General features: G+C 36.5%; 1 protein-coding gene across 5 annotated transcripts in view; it reads left to right on the top strand.

Moving 5' to 3' along the window:
* Positions 1-22797, top strand: part of CPLANE1 (ciliogenesis and planar polarity effector 1) — a 138124-nt gene that overhangs the window by 19637 nt on the left and 95690 nt on the right. For 3 of the 5 annotated variants that reach the window (XM_032415152.1, XM_032415151.1, XM_032415155.1), the window contains exons 9-18: positions 334-516; positions 2884-3133; positions 3308-3463; positions 3630-4399; positions 5143-5351; positions 5546-5626; positions 9047-9211; positions 13725-13898; positions 18081-18309; positions 19463-19602. In XM_032415152.1, the coding sequence (XP_032271043.1) occupies positions 334-516; positions 2884-3133; positions 3308-3463; positions 3630-4399; positions 5143-5351; positions 5546-5626; positions 9047-9211; positions 13725-13898; positions 18081-18309; positions 19463-19602 (2357 nt within the window). The remainder of the gene's footprint in view (positions 1-333; positions 517-2883; positions 3134-3307; positions 3464-3629; positions 4400-5142; positions 5352-5545; positions 5627-9046; positions 9212-13724; positions 13899-18080; positions 18310-19462; positions 19603-22797) is intronic. The other 2 variants (XM_032415153.1, XM_032415154.1) reach the window with 2 other exon arrangements.

Here is a 22797-nt window from a genome sequence, read left to right as displayed (position 1 = left end):
TTTAGTTGTAGACACCAATATGATTAAAGTTGTTCTAATTAAAATGTGAGTGACTGAAAAGCTTAACTCTTTTAGGGAGTATTTTCATCTTATTTGCTTATGTATCTGTGAATTTCTAATTGCTATGTTGTATGGAGTACATATTTATGAGCAAACATCTTTGTTTCTTACCTTTTTTCTGGGAAGTAAAATACACAAAAATGTATGTGGCAGTTGCCTACTATTCATTCTTTTTCCCTTATTTTTGAAATGTTTCACCCTTGCTTGGCCATTTTAAATTGTGAAAGACATTGTAGAGAGTCCTTTCTAAACATACTGTCTTGCTTTTTCTAGGTCCTACTGGGTAGGTGATATCAGCTGGACTCATGATAGTCTTTTTCTGGCTTGTATGTTAAAACGTGGCTCCCTGGTTTTATTGACCTGTCAAGGTGAATTGGTAACATTAATTACATTTGGCTGCTCCATAGAATTTGGGCCAGCAGAATTTATTCCTTTTCACCCACTAATAACATATAGGTGAGACATTTGAATTGTTCTAATTTGTTTACAGGTTTTCTTCTTTGGTATTACTTTACTATGTATTTTTTAAAATAATTTTATCTTTCAAATTGTCTCATTCCTTCTTTGAGTCTGTCATCTCAATATCTGTTTCTTATATATAGTTTTCTTCTATTTCTTTTTGTTGCTTAATCCTGGTGAAAATTTGACATTGTGACTATGTAAGTATAAGTTATTTAAATATTCAATAACACAAACATATATCTTCTTTTATGTAAAAGTTCAAAACGTATGCTATGTCTTTTATTGTTTTAAAAGAAGAGCACTTACATAAATTAGTAACTCAAACTTAACTTGGCACATGGATTTATCTTTTTTTTCCCCAAAGGGAAAAAAGGAAAAAGTTGTGGGAAATGGATAGAAGACTTTAGAATTTAGCCATATTTTAATTTTTAATTGTGGGTTGGGGTAGCAGTTTGGCTTTGGAGTCAGATTAAAAATCAGATCTTGGTTCTTCTACTTACTAGTTGTGTGACTTTGGGTAAGTTATACTTTAAGCCTCTGTTTCTTTTACTGTGAAATGAAGATGACTCTGTCTCTTAGGGTTGAGGGAATGAAGTGAAATAATAAATAGTAACAAACTGCTTAGCACACTTCTGACGTAAAGTAAGTGCTCAGTAAATATTTGTTGTTATTGATGCTGATATTAGATACAACCTGACATATATACACAGGTATTTACAATACAAAAATACTGGAAAAGTCCTTTGAAATTAATCCATTGCCATTGCCTCACAGAAAGGAAATTGAGGAGGGGTGTGTCCTTGATTATATTTAGCAAAAAAGGATGCTTAATTTTTAGTATTAGAAAATCCTAATTGAGAAATTTGTCACTTCCTGCAGTGAAAGTATTTTTTCCTTATTTTTTATGGTCTAATTCATAATTGACTTGAATTTCCTCATAGTCTTTAAAATTAATTTAGGACCTTTTAAAATGGATTAATTTTGGGGCGCCTGGGTGGCTCAGCTGTCTGCCTTCGGCTCAGGCCATGATCCCAGGGTCCTGGGATCAAGTCCCACATCGGGCTCCCTGCTCGGCGGGAAGCCTGCTTCTCCCTCTCCCACTCCCCCTGCTTGTGTTCCCTCTCTCGCTGTGTCTCTCTCTGTCAAATAAATAAGATCTTAAAAAAATTAAAAAAATAAAAAAAATTAAATGGATTACTTTTTCTGATTACAAAAGTAATACATATTTATTATTTAAAAAAACTAAAAAATCAAGTTCTATAAAAATAAATAGTAAAGAAAATGAAATACTCTTGTAATCCTATTCCTCCCAAATAACAGTTAACATTTTAGTGTGTTGTCCTCCAAATTAAAAAAAATATATATGGTATTTATAATAATAACAATATTAGTTTCTTTTTTAAAACAAAAAGTTCTATGATATATGCTGTTTACGATTTTGCTTTTTTGATTAAACTGTTTATATTATACATATTTCCATGAAGTAATTTTTTAATGTTCTATAGATTCCTTGTGGTGTGTACATTCTATAGTTAACCAGTCTCCTGTTGTTGACCATTTGGTGTAATTTCCTAACCAGAAAGAGATTATATTTTTGATTATTTGTTCTCTTTATAAAGCCCCAAAGTTAATAAGCAGTGATATTAAGTAATCATAATCAGGTATACCACCATAACAGTAAATATGTACATTTATGTGGAAGCTCAGTCAAATTTAAGCTTAAACTGATAAAAATTTTCCTCACTACCATCTTTTCCAAATGTCTTTCTCAGTTTTCTTTCTTTCTCCTCCTCCTTTTTTTTTTTTTTTTTTTAAGAGGGAGGAGCAGAGGGAGAGCGAAAGAGAATCTTAAGCAGGCTCCATGCCCAGTGTGGAGCCCAACTCAGGGCTCAATCCCCACAACCCTGAGATCATGACCTGAGCTGAAACCAAGAGTTGGACACTCAACCGAGCCACCCAGGCACCCCTTCTTTCTCCTCAATAACAAGTATATTCATAGCTCATGATTATATTCTTATAAGTGTATTTAAATATATGTTAAGAAGGAAGGTTAACTATTTAACTCTTTAATAGTAAAAATGAACTGCCTTAATTCTTCTCTGAAATAGTTTGTATAAAACTAATTTAAAAACAAAATAGAGTAAATGCCACAATTCAGGGAATATTTAAAAAACATATAAACCTACATATTATTTAATCATTTATGTTTTCCTTACAGATAATACAATTTAATGTTAGTATGTTTAACTGGACTTTTTTATCATTCTGTAGTTTTTAATTGTTTTCGTCTTTGGAATAATATGATTGTTTCCTTTAAGATTTTTCTCTTACTAATTGTTTAATTTTGTGTTTGTTTGCTAGACCTCAGCAGTTTACATTTCAAGATTCAAATAATTCTGTAGATTCATCAGCTTCTGATAGTGACCCTATGAGACAGAGATTTTCTATAAAAGCACACTCACGGTTACCCTACCTCATTATTTCTGATGGATACATGGTCACAACCCTTCGATTTGTTGATAACCTGTCTCCATCAGTGCTCATGAGATCACTTCTACTTGATTCAACCCAGAGGCTTGAGAAAACATACCAAAGTATGATATTGTCTAAGGTAATAGTGCTTTTTGGTATCATTGGTAAAAGTTGGCTTCTTAGTTTTCTCAGATTTAAAACCGTACTGACAGTAATATCCTTGGATTATATACGGTTGTCTATAGAATTTTTAACTGCTTGTGATAGAATTACAGATAAAATTTTACTCTTGGAAATCTTTTATCTTCTACAGCCAAAAGGCAAAGGGCTGAACTTGCGATCACTGGATTCCCTGAGATGTAGCCTGTTAAAACACCAAGGAAATAAAAGTTTAGCTGATTCTACTGTCCCCAGATTCTTACAGGCAGAAGAAACAATGAAGTTAAGTGAAAAAACAACAGATTTCCAGGTACTTAGTAGCAGTGTTTTTTATTTGAACAGTTACATATTGACTTTATTCCAAGAAACATATTTTGTTTTTCTCTTGTTAAGGGGGAGAAGTTTGAGAACACCAGTGATTTTACTTATAAGGTATTAAATAACATTAAGTATAATTCTTTTCACTCATGTTTTAGGATTTTGAAGCAGAAGAAACTAATGAAGGCAAACACTTTCCAGACAACTTATTCTCACTTTGGAACCAAAAAAATGATCCATTGTTCAGTAGTGTCAAGGAGGGAAGATTGGAATTTGCGTCTATGTTTGATACAATACATGCAAAGGATAATATCAAGGAGACAGATAAAACCGTTACAGAACTGCATTCTGTTCAGAAAAATCTCCTTGCAGCATGGGCTATTGGAATTTCAAAAAATGTGACAGAAAAAAATGTAATGTTAAATTACACAGTTGTTTGTATCACTCATTTTTTCTACATTCTTCAATTTATAAAATGTCCTTTCCCCAAACTAGATCCTTTTTTAAGCAAGAGCACAAGACAAAATGCATGGGTACTTTGTATCTTCCAACTCTTTCATCAGTGCTTATCAATGCAGTATTGGGATATGAGATACAAACAAGATGTGGGACATTTGGTAAAGCTGACCTCAAATACTATAAAGCTTTTGCTGACTCAGCAACAACAGGGTCAGTTATTTTCAGAGAAGCTTTTGGCTTGTTTTCATTTACTTAAAATGGTAGCTGATAATTTAAATGGCATATACATTCTTCAGCCTGAAGTTATTTCAGCATCTATTGATGGAAGTAGAACAGCAGATCAAGACAAATTGGTGGTACCCATTTTTCAAATGTTTCAATATAGTGATTCTCAGGAAAACTGGTCTTGGGACTCATCTTTCAAGATTCGTCCTCAAGTAGTAAATCTTGCTCAGCGACCAGGACACAGGTATATTTACTTTATATCAGGATACCATCAACATTATAGATGTTTTCCTTTTTGAAAAATTGAGATAATAATTCCCATACTGTAAAATTCACCATTTTAAAGTATGAAATTCAGTGATTTTTAACATAGTCACAAGGTTGTAGAATTATTAGCATATTTCCAGAATGCTTTTTTTTTTTTTTTAAGATTTTATTCATTTATTTGAGGGGGAGGAAAGGGGAAAGAATCCCAAGCAGACTCCTCGCTGAGCCTGATGCAGGGCTTGATCCTATGACCCAGAGGCCATGACCTGAGCAGAAACCAAAAGTTGGGTATCCAACTGACTGAGCCACTCAGGTGCCCCTCCAGAATATTTTTATAATCCCAAAAAGAAACCCTATATCCGTTACCAGTCAGCATTAATAGATTTTTATATTAATTTTTTAAATATTTTAGGATTTATGCCAAATTTTATTCAACACACATATTTTATTAGCCTTGGGCAGCCATGATACATGCTGAAGTATTGAATGATTTTGGTTTAGGTGAGCACTACAGAAAAATAACCATGAAGATTTAAAAAATGTATTATGCATTTTTTGATCAGTGGACTTTGTGCTATATTTAAATCTGATCAGTTTGTATATATATTATTTTATCAATGAAGAATACAGGCAAAAATAATAAGGCTGAGTAGAAGGCTGTACTCATTTTTATTCCTAGTCTGAAATTTGGCTTTGATGATCACTTAATTTTGTGTGCAGATTGATTGTTCTCTGGAGAGTGTTGTACAAAAACACCGTATGGTATCAAACACAATTAAGTCGAAGACTTCCTGAAGGTGACCGACAGTTAACTGAGAAGATGGCACGGGAAGCAGCTACTGTCAGGGCTCTGTTATGTCATATACAGGCTAACCTGCAGACGGCTGGAGTTCACCTGAACCAAGCCTTAGGACTTCAGTCTATCCATGGTCAGTAGTTTATAAACATTTTCTAGCTGTGAATAAGCAATATAGTTAACTGGGCTTTGATTTTGTTAATCGGTTGCAATTACTTGTTTTTCAAAATAGTTTCTGGCTGAGCTGTATCCACTAAATTTTAAAATGAAGTAAATTTTTATAAAGTAATATTAACCATGATTGATTGTTGGTTAAAAACTTTGTAGGTGAAGAGTGTTTCCTGTTAGGATCATATGAAAAATCTGTTCAACTGTGGAGGAAAGCTCTACAAGAAACTCAAGAGAAAGGTAGGAGAGTGTTAAAAAATAATATTTGCCATAATATTGGTAGGAATGTATTTTGGCATGCTGTAGAACTTAAAAATAATTCCAGATTTCTGAGTGCTCACAATTTCTTTTTTTTTTTTTTTAAAGATTTTTTATTTATTCATTTATTTGAGAGAGTGAGAGAGAGAGAGAGCACATGAGAGGGGGGAAGGTCAGAGGGAGAAGCAGACTCCCTGCTGAGCAGGGAGCCCGATGCGGGACTCGATCCCGGGACCCCAGGATCATGACCTGAGCCGAAGGCAGTCGCTTAACCAACTGAGCCAGCCACCCAGGCGCCCTGAGTGCTCACAATTTCTTAATGCTCAAATAGAATACACAATGGTAGGCACCTTGACTATCAGAAATACTTATTTAAAATTATTTTTACTCTTGGAATTTGTAGCACTAAGAATTTTTTCTGTTATCTGTAGATAAGGCTCCTTCTGTCCTTGTTTTTTGGTTGGTGATGGGAGCTGTGACTGATTATTGATAGGGAAAAAATGAGATTTATATCCTAAGTAAAATAATGTTTTGTTTTGTTTGCCATTTACCACCTTTTTACAGATTTAGAGAAACGTGGAGCTAAGGCTCTCTGCCATTAAGTAATTCGACTTTAAGAATTTCCTGTGAGTTAGACTGATTGTTGGATTAAGTATGGGCTTCATGGAATTTTTGATGAGACTAGAGGAATGTAGATTCTAGAAACTGGTGATAGTTTTTATGGTATTGAGGGTTTGGCTAGGATGGCAAGTTCTCACTCAGCTAGCAACCTTGGAGCTAGCTATGACTATAACTACTACATGGTCAGGTTTGGCCAATTATTAAGCTTATTTTCTGACTGCTTTGCATATTTCATTCATTCCCCTATTTTAACCAGTATTTATCAAGGTCCTGCTATGTCCCTAGTACTATATTAGGCACTAGGAATAACTGAAATAAATAACTTTACCCACAAGTTGCCCACGATGTGGAGGAGAGATTACATAAAAAACTAGTACTTTTTCATTACGTTGTTTGGTAGATGCTGGGGAAGCACAGAAGAGCACTTTGCGCAATCTGAGGCTGGAGTGTAAGCATTAGTCTGGGGAGAACCTGGAGGAGTTGACACTTAAAATTGAATATAAATTAGCGAGCTAAAATTGTGGTAATGGTTTAACAAAGGAGGTAGCATTATAAAAGCAAAAAGGCGTGAGAAACCATGGCAACTTGGTAAATTGGAAGTTGTTTAATAGGATTAGATTATATGATATATGTATGCAGTATTAGGGGCAGGATGTGAGAGCTAAGTTGAGAGGTATGTAGGGAATAGATGATAAGGAACATACTGTATGCAATGCGAAGGGATTAAGATTTTATGCCGACGAGATTGGGATCAGTTAGATACTTTATGTAGGAAAGAGAACTTTTCAAATGAATATAGGCCATTTGGAAAGATTCTTTTGGTACAGTGTGGAGAGTCATTTGTAGGAATGTGGTGTAGCTATGTGGGTTTCACATGGAAGCAGGAAAGTTAGTCTGTTGAGTAGGTCCTGAAAGCAATGTCAAGAGTACTGGAGAGCAGAGGTTACACTTGACAGACAATAGTTTTGATCAGTTGGAATTGTGACTGAGTAGATCTGGAGAAAGAAGTCTGATGTAGTTCTCACATTTGGGGATTATTCAACTGGATGAAGAAGTGTGGCATTCAAGGAGATGAGAAGTTCTGATGGAGAAAAGTTTTCATAATGAATTCCATTATGGGGTGCCTGGGTGGCTCAGTTGGTTGAGAGACTGCCTTTGGCTCAGGTCATGATCCCAGGGTCCTGGGATTGAGTCCCACATCAGCAGGGAGCCCGCTTCTCCCTCTTCCTCTGCCTGCCACTCTCCCTGCTTGTGCTCTTTCTCTCTCTCTGTCAAATAAATAAAATCTTAAAAAAAAATGAATTCCATTATGGACCTTTACATTTTATTTCCAACTGTATCCACTAGGAATGGCTTCTAATAATGGAGACTGAAAGTAATAATGGTTTCAACAAGAAAGAAGTTTATTTCTCTTTCTTACAAAAAGAGACCAGAAGTTGACAATCTGGGGCTGATTTGGTGTTTCCGTGGTCTAATTAAGGACCCATGTCCTTTAGTTTTTCTACTCAGTCGTCCTTAGTGCATTGCTTCCAGTCTTAAGGCCATTACATGAGCTAAAACAGGTACTGGAACTCCAGCCGTTGCATCCATATTCTAGACAGGAGAAAGGAAGGGAGCAGGAAGGGCAAGAAAGGGTGCACCTCCTAGCTGAGTTACCTCCCTTTGAGTAGCTTTTCTGGAAGTTCTACGTAGTGTTATCTCTTGGTTCAGAACTCAGTCTTTTTTTCATGTGGCCACATCTAAGTGAGAAATTGTGATCTGGGTGCATTATTTATTTTTTTAAAGATTTTTTTTATTTTTAAGTAATCTCTACAACCAACGTGGGGCTTGAACCTACAACCCCGAGATTAAGGGTCTCATGTTCCACTGACTGAGCCAGCCAGGCGCCCCTGGGTGCATTGTTAACCCCAAATAAAATTGGAATTCTTTTACTCAGGAAGAATGGATAAGGTATCAGTTCTAAACACCCATCAGATACTTGGATGCAGTGGTCAGGGGCTCCTATCTCATTGGATAGTGCTTCTCCTTTGGGAAGTCTCTTTGACTAACTGATAAATGTATGGTTTCTTGGGGTTTTCTTTTTTTAGCATGTTTCCTTCTGTTTTATACCAGGTATACTTGAGATAGATGTTGTTAATGGACTTTAGTGCTGAGATGCTAAGGATTTGCAGCTCTCTCGGGATAAAATCTTAGTCGTCCTAGGGCCTGATGAAAGATAATAAAATAGTTCAGAACTTAAAATGAGAAAGAACAGGGCGCCTGGGTGGCTCAGTTGGTTGGGCGACTGCCTTCGGCTCAGGTCATGATCCTGGAGTCCCTGGATCGAGTCCCGCATCGGGCTCCCTGCTCAGCAGGGAGTCTGCTTCTCCCTCTGACCCTCCCCCCTCTCATGTACTCGCTCTCATTCTCTCTCTCTCAAATAAATAAATAAAATCTTTAAAAAAAAAAAAATGAGAAAGAACAAATTATTGCTGACCTGTTTTAAGAAAAAAAAACTTTTATTGAAGTATAAAACAAATACAGAAAAATTCACATAACCTGAGTGTACAGCTTTCATAAACTGAACATTCCTGTCTACATTGTACCCAGATTGAGAGCATTACCTTGATGGGGTGCTTGGCTGGCTCAGTTGGAATTGCATGTGACTCTTGATTTTGGAGTTGTGAGTTTGAGCCCCACGTTCAGTGTAGAGATTACTTAAATAAATAAACTCAAAAAAAAAAAAAGAACATTACCTTGCTAACATGTTTTTAATATAAGCTTAATTCTTTCTTGTTTAAGGAGGAAGAAGAACATGTTTTCTTCAGATACGCTATTATCTTTCTCTTTTATACTGCTACCTCTATAGCTATAATTTAAATGATGCTCAAGGATTGTGTGATCACCTAGTAAGAGAAATTTTGAGGTGGTCCCACCTACCTGTAAAAGAAAATGAGGATTGTTCAGGTATGTATTTTGACCATCAGTATGTTTAATCTCATTAATTTGTATTCATAGGCTTAGATATGAAATTGCTTATACATAAAAGTTGGTTGCTCTGACTAAATTAGGTTATAGTGAATTTTGACCTGTCAGCTTCTCAATAGCAAGGATCATGGGTTTTTCTTTTTTTTCTTTCTTTTTTTATTTATTTATTTGAGAAAGAGCGAATGAGAGAGAGAGAGAGAGAGCCAGCACAAGCAGGGGGAGGGGCAGAGGGAGAAGGAGAAGCAGACTCCCCACTGAGCAGGGAGCCTGATGCGGGGCTCAATCCCAGGACCCTGAGATCATGACCTGAGCCAAAAGCAGATGCTTAACCGACTGAGCCACCCAGGTGCCCTTGTTTTGTTTTCTTAAATCTTTGGATCTGCAGGGCTTAGCAATAATTGCCTGCTGAACTGACAGAATTGTTTTCTCACAGCCATATTTGTTAGACATAATATCAGGTATCCAAGTATTTTTTCTTAATATATTTATATTTTAACTATGGCTTACAGTGGCTTGGTAAAGTGATGAAAATCACTTTCTGAGGTATTCCAACTCTTTTTTTAAAATTCATTTAAGAGGCTGCAGAGTATCTGGATTGCCCTTTTTAAAAGAGGTATATTTAAATTAAACAGTAACCAGAGTGAAAGGCATATATGAACACATACCTATAATGTTTATAAGGTAGTAGATCATTAGATGTATACTGTGCATATGAATGTGTCTGAAATGCCCAGTGTATCAGAACTTTCTTTTTTTTTTTTAAAGATTTTATTTATTTGACAGAGACACAGCGAGAGAGGGAACACAAGCAGGGGGAGTGGGAGAGGGAGAAGCAGGCTTCCCATGGAGCAGGGAGCCCGATGTGGGGCTCGATCCCAGGACCTGAGCCGAAGGCAGACACTTAACGACTGAGCCACCCAGGCGCCCTCTTTTGTAATCTTTTAAAATTTAACATTTTGATGAATATTTTCCAATGTAAATAATACGCCTTTTTGAAAACCTATTAAACCTTTCCCGCATTGTTGCATATTTTAGTTGTTGCCACCTATTTACTATTTTTTTTTTATAGTGCTGCAGTTTACATAAACTTTTGTGGGCATTACTAATAATTTCTTTCTTTTTTTTAATTTTTATTTTTTTTAAAGATTTTATTTATTAATTTGACAGAGAGAGACACAGGGAGAGAGGGAACACAAGCAGGGGGAGTGGGAGAGGGAGAAGCAGGCTTCCCGCAAAGCAGGGAGCCCGATGCGGGGTTCGATCCCAGGACCCTGGGATCATGACCTGAGCCGAAGGCAGACGCTTAATGACTCAGCCACCCAGGCGCCCCTCCTTTTTTTTTTAAAGATTTTATTTATTTGACAGAGAGAGAGACAGCGAGAGAGGGAACACAAGCAGGGGGAGTGGGAGAGGGAGAAGCAGGCTTCCTGCCGAGCGGGGAGCCCTATGCGGGGCTTGATCCCAGGACCCTGGAATCATGACCTGAGCCGAAGGCAGACGCTTAACAACTGAGCCACCCAGGCGCCCCTACTAATAATTTCTTTAGGATAAATTTCTACGAATGAGGTTATTGGAGCAAAGAGAATCCATGGCTTTAAGACTGGTATCAGATTGCCCTCCAAGAAGGTCTGCTAGCTGTGTATGAGTGAAAAACTTTTATATGTGACTTTTTAAGTGATTGGATATTCTTCATTGTTTCTCATTGGTGTCACTAACTTTTAAAATAAATTTAACCTGTATAAATATATTTGTTTTAGTTTTTAATGACTATTGTTTAGAATATATTAAGTGTGTCCCTACGGGGTTGGAGGTCCCCAAGACTACCCCTCGCCTTCGGTGGTTCACAGGGAGGACACACAGGAACCAGCATATAGTCATACTCAAGGCTATGATCTATTACAATGAAAGCAAAATTAGCAAAGGGAACAGGTGCATGGGATGAAGTCCAGAGGAAACCAGGCACAAGTTTCTAAGACTCTTTTCCTAGTGGAGTCACACGGGACACATTTAATTCCTCTAGCAATAGGTTGTGTCAACACATGTGAATATTGTTTACCAAGGAAGCTCACTTATTTTTTTTAAAGATACTATTTATTCATTTGAGAGAGAGTGAGAGAGAATGAGCAGGGAGAGTGGCAGAGGGAGAGGGAGAAGCAGACTCCTTGCTGAGCAGGGAGCCTGATGCGGGGCTCCATCCCAGGACCCTGGGATCATGACCTGAGCCGGAGGCAGACGCTTAACTGACTGAGCCACCGAGGCGCCCCAAGGAAACTCATTTAGAGATTCAGTGCCCAGCGTTTTTAATTAGAGTCTGGTTAGTCTGGTTAGCCTTCTCTGCCTAGCCCATACCAAAATTCTATACTCTCAGAAAAAAAACAGGTGTTCAGCATAACCCACATTGTTTGTACAAACAGGTCCAGTAAGCCATTCTCATCATTTAAGGTGGTGGAAATCTTTCCCAAATCCAAGTTCGCAGATGCCATCCAAGGGCCAACATTATATGCAAGCATTTCAAGTAGTCAGGCCTGTTCTGTTATCTCTTTTCTGCACATTTACCTTATTACATCATTGTATATGGTCATAATTTAATTTTTATTGCATAAGGTTGCCATTATTAACATCATCAGGGTACCACATACAGAATTACTGTTTCAAATATTTTTACTTCTGAATTGATACAGTTTTACTCTGTGACTATCTTTTAGAATTAGGTTGCTCCCCATTTAAGGAGCTTATTTTTGAGTTTCCAATAATGAGTTTTGTATGATTAGAATTACTGGAAATCTTACCTTTGTATAATTCCTACAGCAAGGTTAATGCAGGAGAAAATTATTCATACCCATGTATTTTTAAGTTCAATGTGAAGAAATAGTATGGGTTTTCCAGACTTTCTTTAAATGACCAAATGAAGAATACTGCTTGAAGGCTAATAAGATTTTCTCAAAGGGTACCTGGGTGGCTCAGTTTTTAAGCATCTGCCTTTGGCTCAGGTCATGATCCTGGGGTCCTGGGATCGAGCCCCGCATAGGACTCCCTGCTCCGCGGGAAGCCTGCTTCTCCCTCTCCCACTCCCCTGCTTGTGTTCCTTCTCTCACTCTCTCTCTCTCTCTGTCAAATAAATAAATAAAATCTTAAAAAAAAAAATTTTTTTTTCTCAAGATTCCCTTTATTAAGAAAAGCTTATTAACAATAATCTTGAGTGCCTACTCTGTGAGAGGAAGAGTGTTACATGCTGAGGTATACAGTGACAAGATAGAAGTGGTTCATATGAATATAGAACTTAATATTCTTGTGAATATGTGTCAAGTGATTTCTGGGGAAGAAAAATATTTTGCTATTGTTGGGGCCATAAATTTTCTTTTTAATTAATTAATTAATTAATTAATTAGAGAGGGGAAGAGAGGGAGAGAGAGAATCCTGAGCGGGCTCCACACCCAGCGCAAGCCCACCTGGGGCTCGATCTCACAGCCCTGAGATGGTAACCTGCGCGGAAATCAAGAGTTGGATGCTTAACTGACTGAGCCAGCCAGGTGCCCTGGGGCCATAAATTTCTAAAAAATTAATGTTAACTTTGTATTTATCTATATTTACTAGCTTAACTATTTTCAGATCTCTGAATACCAGTTTATATTACTGAGTTTTGATTCTCAAATAGGGACAGCACATTTGCTCCTGCAGTTTATATATCAGAATCACCTCAGAAATCCTGATGTAATTCCCGCTCCCCCACCCATTTTCTCCCTCCACCCCACATTTTCCTTTTGTCCCTCCCTCCCCAAAGAATCTTACAATAGTGAGCCACTCTTACTAATGGGAGTGTATCCTAATCCCCAGATGTAATGGTACAGAAAACAGCATTAAGAATTACTGTTCTAGAGGCTCTTGGGTGGCTCAGTTAGTTAAGCAGCTGCCTTTGGTTCAGGTCATGATCCCAGGGTCCTGGGATCGAGCACTGAGCATCGGCTCCCTGCTCAGCAGGGGTGTCTACTTCTCTCTCTCCCTCTGCCCCTCTCTGCGCTTATGCTCTCTGTCTCACTCACTCTCTCTCAATAAATAAAATCTTAAAAAAAAAAAGTCATTGTTCTAGTGCTGATTTTCAGATTATTTTTATAGTAAACTCTGCCTCCTTTCATCAAAGAAAAAACATTGGAAAGGGAAGGAAAAGGGAAAATAATGAAATATAAGCTTGCAAGTCCATCATGGCTTGATTGTTTTGTATTTATCCTTCTGTGTTTTAAAATAAAACTGGTAACTTGAAGTCATCAGTATTCCTAAGTGCGTGTGCTCATAATTGTGAGCTAACTATTTTTGTTTTATTGTCCTCAAGAAGCATAGATACCTATTATAAATTAGCTCATACAGGTCGTGGGTGCTCATCTGAGAAAAAAATTTTAATTATAATTTTCTTCTTGTATAATGTTGGGAACTTAAATATTATTGCTTTTTGATAGTTTGATCAGAATCTCCTTTGGTCATTTGCTGTATTCCTTAGTTCCTGAGAAGTCTCACTGTGAGTTTGGAATGACTAGAAATGTTGTTCCTGAGGCGGCAGTGAGGGTTATCCAGTCCATGGCTCGTTTCATGGCCGCCTATTTCGCCAATCAGCTGCTTTACATTTTGCCACCTCACAATGTGAATGTTCTTCCTCCCCTTCATGTTAAAACAGGTAATACAGTAAGCAAATAATTTTCTCACTTTGTTTTTTCACATAGTATTTAAAATCAACTTATATAGTGATCATTATTCTATGGAAATAATACTGTTCTAGCTTAGTGTGTGATGCACAGATTCTCAGTGACTAAATGAATAAAATCTGAGAAAGGTATTGCTTGGGTTTGTTTTTATTGAGTATAGATTTTTAATTACAAATTTTAGACAAATTGGTATTTTTTATAAAGTTTCCATTTTTAAAGTAAAAGGACTGTCATTTATATAAAAATGTGGAAATTTAACAAATTTTGAGTACGCTAATTTAGAATTTAATTTTATTTGGACGATTTACTTTTATCATTTTCTTTGGATCATTTACTTTCCTCTATTTAATCATTTTATTAATGTCAAAATGTACCACAGATTAATGCATAGAGAACTGCTCTGCCCTTATGGAGAGAAACAATGTACACAGATTTCTGTGATGTTCATTTTATTCCACTAATTTTATTAAGTGTCCGCTGTGTGCCAGGCAGAGTTGTAGGTGCTAGAAATATATTAACTTGTACCATATGAGATTAATATTGTGAAGATATTTGTAGTTCTTTTGTTTTGATGTATGAAATAGACTTATTCTGACTGCAATGAACAAAACAGATAAAATACCTGTTCTTTTACGGAGTTTAAATATAACATCTAATTAAATTAACATACAATTAATTAAATAACATCTAATAGCTTGAAACAGAAAATTAAATAAATGAATACATAAACAAGTGATTATTGGCATGCAGAGAGTTGAAGTAGAGTAATGCATTGTGACTGAGTGGGTATTTCAGATGGTGAATTTGGGAAAGTGCTCTCTGAGGGTGGGGGGGGGGGGACATTTAAGATGAACTCTTAATGAAAGAAAGAGCAGCCTTGGACCCATCAGGACTTACAGCATTCTAACCGAGCTTGTGCAGAAGCCCCAGAACAAGAATAAACTTGATGCATTTGAGAAACTGAAAGGCTGGTGTGGCTGGAGGATAGAGGGAGAAGTGAGAATGATATGAGATGAAGTCAGAGATGAGGCCAGATGTGAGCCAGGGGAAGGAATCTGCACTTTAAATACAGTGGGGTTTCAGCAGGAAGTAACATGAACTGATAAATATGTACACATACGTTAGAATAGTACAAGATGTCAGGTAGTTAGAAGTTTAATAGAGGGGGCGCCTGTGCCTGGGTGGCTCAGTCTGTTAAGCATCTGCCTTCAGCTCAGGTCATGATCCCGGGGTCCTGCAATGGAGTCCTGTGTCGGGCTCCCTGCTCAGCGGGGAGCCTGCTTCTCCCTCTCCCTCTGCCCTTTTCCCCGCTTGTACTTTCCCTCTCTCTCTCGTTCTCTCTCTCTCAAATAAATAAATATTTTTAAAAAGTTTAAAAGAGGTAGCAACAAGTGGTCAGCAAATTTAATCACAGAACCGTGGATTTTGAACTGTGTGTTCAGAGTCTTCTGTAAATGTCTCAAGATGTGGGTAGGAGCAGAGGACTGTTTGTACCCACTTGAACACTTTAGCAGTAGTGCTAGTCTCTCTTCTCATCTGGGGTTCTTCAGGAGGTTCTGCTCCCTAGAAAATCATGTGTGTGAGGTAGGATCAGAAGGGAACTTGTCTCATGGCTTCTTTTCTAGTAGGTCCCTGCTTTCCTGGGAAAAAATGTTGGTCCCGACCTGATCTGGCTTCTTTTAGGGAGCTGGTATGAACAGAAACAGGTGCTCAGCTTTCACCAGGCTCTGCCTGCTCTCCTGTCCCTGCCCACCATTGTCCTTTTCTACCATGTCCTAACTCAGATTCAGCTGGTGCTCCCTGCCTTTCCTCCCTAACAGCATGTGCTCCTTTCACTTTAATGCTTTCCTCTAAGCCTCTCAGATACCTATTACTTATTTCCTTGTACATTTGATATTACATTTGACCCAGGAACAAACGGGTTAGGCGTGCCGGCCCCCTGCATAGTCAAAAATTCACATATAACTTTTGACTCCCCCAAAAGTGAACTGTCGATAACTTACTGTTGACCACATGCTTTACCCATAAGATCAACAGTTAATATGTATTTTGTATATGTATAATATACTGTATTCTTACAATAAAGTAAGCTAGAAAAAGAAAATGTTAAGAAAATCATAAGAGAAAGTACATTTGTATTACTGTACTGTATTTATTCAAGGAAATTGTGTATGAGTAGACCTGCACAGCTCAGACCTGTGTTGTTCAAGGGTCAACTGTATTTATTATCATTACAGTGGTTTTATATTTAAGCTCTCTTTTTTGTTACATCCCTAAGTACTTACCACCTGTGGTTTCTATTTTTGGTAGTAAGGTTTCTGACAACAAATTGTGTCCTCAATCCACCTTATTTTACTAAAGAGGAGAGGTAGTACTCCATGCGGTTTTTTGAAAAACCTAAAAAAAGGAAAAAAAAAATCAAATCCTGACTTAGAAAATTTGTCTCAATTTCTTGTCTTCGTATCCTACATTATTTATAGGACTTTGCTGTTTGCCATGATCTTTATCTTTTCAGATCACTTTGCATACCTAGGGAAGATCTTTATCACATTGTAGGAAGAAAGGTGATAGAATTATTGAATTGTTTTTGGACATATTCATAAACATTCATAAAAGCTCAAAGACACACATTTTTATTCCTTGTGTAAATATCTTCCCAGTGAGAGGAGAGGGTGGGAAAGAAAGTTTTGCGATCTCTTCCTAAGCCTGAAACTGTGATTATTGAAAATTTAAATACCTGAAACTTGATATATATCCTTTAGTTTCTTTAATTTCCTAGTATCTTGAAAAAGGATATCCACAGGCTTGACTTAAAATAGATTTTATGTTAATCTTTTTAATCAGAGCTAATGGCAGAATGTATTGAGGATTTGAATTGCTTATTTGGTGTGATGCTTGCTGTACGAAAGCAATAAAATTTTCAGAAAATTAAATCAGTCAAGTTCTTTTAGTAGTATGGTACCTTGCTCATAGTAAATAAAAAAGTATGAAAAATTTCGTCAATCTCCAGGCTCTTTGCCTATGCAGAATCAGTCAAGTGAATGACAAATTTTTGTGTTTCTATCCAAATGTGTTTGTCAGAAAGCTAATGTGTTATTGTTTGGAACAGGCAGAGACTAGGTCACGTGAGAAACTAATTGTTTCAAGGAACAGAAACCCATGCATACCATTTGCCAGGTTTATTTTGAGGAAGTGAGTGGGAATCTTAGCAATATATATTTTTTAAAAAATAGCAGTTCAGTCATTGTATTTCCAAGTTGCTTATTTGAATGTTACTTTAATTAGGGAACGGTATGGAAGGCTAGGGAGAAGGATATGACCCTTTGTATTTAATCCCAGGCCAGGCTGAAATCTTGTCCATTTAGTCAGGATTATTTTCTACTTTCTTATAAACACTAATATATTGAACACTTAATGCTTGAGTTTTACCTCAAATTAGTATTTTATTGCATGGCACTATGAGGAATACAAAGTCATGTAAAATGTGTCTCTGCTCTCCAAATTTCTAGTAGGAGAAATAGAGATGTATTTTAGTCAGCCCACAGTAATAAATTGTACACTGTGGCCCAGTATACTTAAGTGTGTATATGTATGTTTATATTATCTGACATAAAGTTTTCATTAAACTGTATTTACATTTATTTTATGTAATGTACTCAATGCTCTCTCTTCTCTTTCTGTATCCACTCTGTTCTTTTTCTTTTTTTTTTTTTAAAGATTTTATTTATTTATTTGAGAGAGAGAGACACAGCGAGAGAGGGAACACAAGCAGGGCAAGTGGGAGAGGGAGAAGCAGGCTTCCCGCTGAGCAGGGAGCCCGATGTGGGACTCGATCCCAGGACTCTGGGATCATGACCTGAGCTGAAGGCAGATGCTTAACAACTGAGCCACCCAGGCACCCCTATCTTAAGCCATCTTTCTTGTTGTGATTTTGTGTAGAAAATACTAATTAAAGAGATAGGGGCTCCTGGCTGGCTCAGTCAGTGGAGCATGTGACTCTTGATCTTGGGTTTGTAAGTTTCAGCCCCACATTCGGTGTAGAGATTACTTAAAAAATAAAATCTTAAAAAAAAAGGAGAGAGAGCTGTAACTGTGTGAGGAGTGAGTTCTGATAAATGTAATTGTAATATTCATTTTCTTTTATTTACTCATAGAACAGTGCCTTCGACTTATTCCTCTACAACACTCTGAAGTGGCCAGTGTTGTAAGAGATCAGAATCTTTCTGATGTGTGGACAGTTGAATATGCCTTTGAATTATTACTTATTGGAGGCCTAGTTCCAGAGGCTGTGTGGTTGGCACATAAACTTGGAGACTGGAAGACATCTGTTTCCATTGGTGTGGCTTTCCAACTGTTCTGTAAACATGATAGAAATTTCATAAGGTATGTATATTTAGGCAGACTTAGATTAAGAAATAGTATCATAGTATCATCTAACTATTTTTTTATTTCTCTCATTGCTGGCATTTACACATTTTGTGGAATCCTTAGTCCAGCAGTATCCAATAAAATTGTTTTCAGTGTTGGAAAAGTTCTATATGTGCAGTCCAGTATGATAGCTGTCAGTCACATGCAGCTATTGAGCACTTAAAATGTGGCTGGTAAGACCAAGGAACTGAGTTTTCAGTCTAATTTAAATTTAAATTTAAATAGCTAAATATGCAGCTAGTGGCTACTGTGTTGGACAGCTCAGCAGCTTTCTTGTGTTAAAACTTAAAAAAAACCAAAAAGAAAAAACTTTTATTTAGCACATTTGTTAGTAATGCCCTCAAAAGGCTTTTAGTCAATGGGAGAGTTTGTCTGTCTTGAGTAGGATTTGAATTTTAAGCTAATCAATCTAATATCTGTATTTTAACTTTTTTGAATATTATGGTATTGCTGTATCTTTGATATTTTTCAGTTCAATAATTCAACATATATTTATTTATTAAGTAACCTTTCTTTACCAAGCTCTCTGCCAGGTATTTTAGTAGATATAAACTTAAATGGCACATAGTCTCCATATTGAAGGCATTTATAGTTTAATAGAAAAATTAGGACAAAACATTATTATAATTTAGATAGTGTGGTAAGAAAAGTGCCAGTTGTGCAGTGGAGAGAGCAATAGTATGAAGTGGGCATAGGGCAGGAAATACTTTATGTAGGAGATATCATTTGAGATGGGCATTGAAGGGAAGACAGGATCTTGACAAATAGAGTAGCTGTAGGGAGGGAGAACATTCCACACATGAGCAAAGGCATATGGCAAAAGACAAGTTTGGTGCAGTGTGGATAGAGTAGACTGTAGGGTAGTAATGGGAAATAATGATGGGACGATGTATTAGTATCATAATCATGGAGAGCCTTAAAAATCTCCTCAGTGCCTTATTTCCTCAATTATTTCTCTTTTTTCCCCTAATTATTTGTTTTTAAAATAGAGGATGAATAAGGAAAGTGAATTTCACTGTCTCTTAAGATTTCATGTTTAGTTCTTAGTGTGTTAATATTTTCTTTTTCAAAATTTGGGTTCATTTCTCTTAACTTGATGTGATTTCAGGTCCAACAAAAAGGGTCTAAATTTACCAATAAATTTGACTCCAGGACAGATTTTCCAGGAAAAACTGAAGTGTTTTTTAGGTCGGCCAGCCTCTTTCGAAGCAAAAAATGAAATGGGTGCAAAATACAAACAGTTTACAGGTATGTTACCTACATATACTCTGACAGTGTATCAGCTTAATTAATATAAACCTCATGACATTTTAAAAAACTTGTTAATATCCACAAATATATTAAAATTTTGCAGTAAGCTTATCAAAGATACAAGTTTGCTATTTATTCTTAATCATGGGAGCATTCAAAACTTATGCCAGCTTAAAAAACGATGGTCAGTAACTGAATGATACTCTTATTTTCTGTACATATCTTTTTACTTAGTTGTATTTTGCTACATTTGGATTATTTTCTTTTGTAGTCATAGCTGTAGAATCTTGTAGAATCTTGCACACGTGAGAGTACTTAAAAGTATTTAGTTCAACTCTTGCTGAGTGCATAAATCACAGAGTTGGTTTTGTTTTTAGTTTGAAAAGTTCAGAGTGGCATTACAGAATTAAAAATAATGTAATATCACATATATTTCATAGATTTACCCAGGAGCCTTATAAAATTTGTCTGTTTTATAGATGGAGAAGTTTAGATGAAAAGTAATGAAGTCAGTTATTTAAAGTTGTATGTTTAATGACTACTGTGGGACCCTTTGGTTTTATTAGTGCATGTCTCCATTAAGCAGTGACTCTAGATTCTTAGAACTTACTAATTATAACTTCTTTTTCCAGAAAGAACTCATAATACTTGGAAATCTGACTAAAAACTTTTCTTTGATAATTTTCTGTCAATATTTTTTAATTTTTAAATTTTTATTTATTTTTAAAGAATTTATTTATGTATTTGAGAGAGAGAGAGAGAGCAAGAGAGCAGCAGAGAGAGAGAGAGGAAGCAGGCTCCCCGCTGAGCAGGAAGCCCAATGTGCGGCTTGATCTCAGGACCCCGGGATCATGACCTGAGCTGGAGGGAGACACTGAACCGACTGAGGCATCCAGGCACCCCTGTCAATGTTTTTTTAAATAAATGAAAAGATAATGTAACTACATGAAAGTTGGTTTTGAAAGAAAAGGACTAAAAAAGTCCCAGTCTGAACTTAAAGTTCTAGCAATGTGTTTTTTTAAATAATCTGCAAAAGTTTCCCATAATAAATATATAGATAAAATGTGTCTGTAGATAAAATATAAAAATACACATTTTAAGGCTAATATATAGAGAAAGTAGGAGAAATTTCCAGGAGTCAGAAACAAAAAGGAAATAGAAACTCAGTGGATTCCACCCCTACGTATTTACCTAAGCATAATAAAAACATAGAACCACCCAAAGACCTGTATACAAATGTTCATGGAAGCTTTTTCATAATAGTCAAAAACTTGAAACAACTCCAATGCCCGTCAACTTGTGAATGGATAAACAAATTTCAATGTATCTGTATAATAGAATAATCAGTAATGAAGAAGGGCAAACTACTGATAACATGCAAAAACATGGTTGAATTGCAGAACCATTGTGAGGGATGAAAGAAGTCAGAAACAAAGATTACATATAGTTTGATTCCATTTATGTGACATTTTAATAAAAGTAACACTGTAAGGGGGGCACTTGGGTGGCTCAGTTGGTTGAGTGTCCTACTCTTGGTTTCAGCTCAGGTCATGATCTCGTGGGTTGTGGCATCAAGTCCCACATTGGTTTCAGTGCTCAGCATGGAGTCTGCTTGAAGGATTCTCTCTGCCCCTCCCCCCATTCTCCCTCTCCCTTGTTCTCTCTCTTTCTCTCAAATAAATAAATCTTTAAAAAAAAAAAAGTAATAGTATAAGGACAGGAAACAGATCAGTGGTTGCCAACAGAAAGGTGTAGGAGAACTTTTTTGGGATGATGGCATTATTCTTACAGGGCTGTATAGATTTGTCAAAACTCATTTGAACTATATACTTAAAAAGGATGAATTTTAGTGTCTGTAAATTATACCTTATAAACCGATTTAAAAACAAACTCAGCAGATGGTTAGTGAAGTGGAAAATGAATTTGAACTCTCTAGGTGTGTAGGACACAACATCTGTGTAATAGGGGTTCCAATATACCCATACCAAATTGTGGATAGTAGCTATCTCTGGAGAGAGTGAGTGGAATATGATTGGTACATAAGAAATTTCAGCTATATCTGAAACATTTTATTTTAAAAAAAATATTAATTATATCAACAATGTTAATATCAGACAAGGATGAAAAGTCAATACATGAGTGTTTTCCTATTATATTCTATATCTTAAAGCATGTAAATATTTCATAATATAAAAGTCCCTAAATCTCCAGTTCTATCACCTGTATCTCCTTGCATTTTACCTTCTGGGACACGTCCACATTAATACAGATACTTATATAGTTGAAGCTAGATTGTAGGACTGTTTTTTATCTTTTTAAAAAAATTTTTATTTAAATTCAGTTAGTCAACATATAATATATCATTAGTTTTTGATGTAATGTTCAATGATTCATTAGTTGCCTATAACACCCTGTGCTCATCATATCGCATGCCCTCCTTAATACCCATTACCCAGTTATCCCATCCCCCCACCCACCTCCCTTCCTGCAACCCTCAGTTTCTTTCAAACTCAACACCCAAAAACCAAATAATCCAGTCAAGATATGGGCAGAAGACATGAACAGACACTTCTCCAAAGAAGACATACATATGGCCAACAGACACATAAAATGCTCCACATCACTTGCCATCAGGGAAATACAAATCAAAACCACAATGAGATACCACCTCACACTGGTCAGAATGGCTAAAAATAACAAGTCAGGAAACAACAAATGTTGGCGAGGATGCAGAGAAAGGGGAACCCTCCTACACTGTTGGTGGGAATGTTTTGTATCTTCCTGCTTTTTTTTTTTTTTAGCTTTATGACATAAGTCATTTTTACTAACTTTATTTAAAAAATACTGTGGTGGGGGCACCTGGGTGGCTTAGTCGGTTAAGCACCTGACTAGATTTCAGCTCAGGTCATGATCTCAGGTTCATGAGATCGAGCCCTGCATTGAGCTCTGCTCTGAGTGTGGAACCTGCTTAAGATACTCTCTCTCTTCCTTCCTCCTGCCCCCCATCCATGGTCAATCTCTCCCTCAAAAAAAAAAAACAAAAAAACCCCCAAACAAATAAATAGATAAAAAAATAAAGTAGCAGAATAGTTATTAAATTTCTGTCTAGAAGTTGCCTTGTTTTGCCTGTCAAACAATATGTTCACTTTTGATGATTAGGTTTTTCAGGTAGGAAATTTTACACTACAAAAC

Source organism: Phoca vitulina, unplaced genomic scaffold (assembly GCF_004348235.1).
Source record: "Phoca vitulina isolate PV1807 unplaced genomic scaffold, GSC_HSeal_1.0 scaffold17, whole genome shotgun sequence".
In the NCBI taxonomy this organism is placed as follows: domain Eukaryota; kingdom Metazoa; phylum Chordata; class Mammalia; order Carnivora; family Phocidae; genus Phoca; species Phoca vitulina.
The sequence above is the reverse complement of the archived record's forward strand: the minus strand, read 5'-3'. Positions and strand labels throughout refer to the sequence as shown.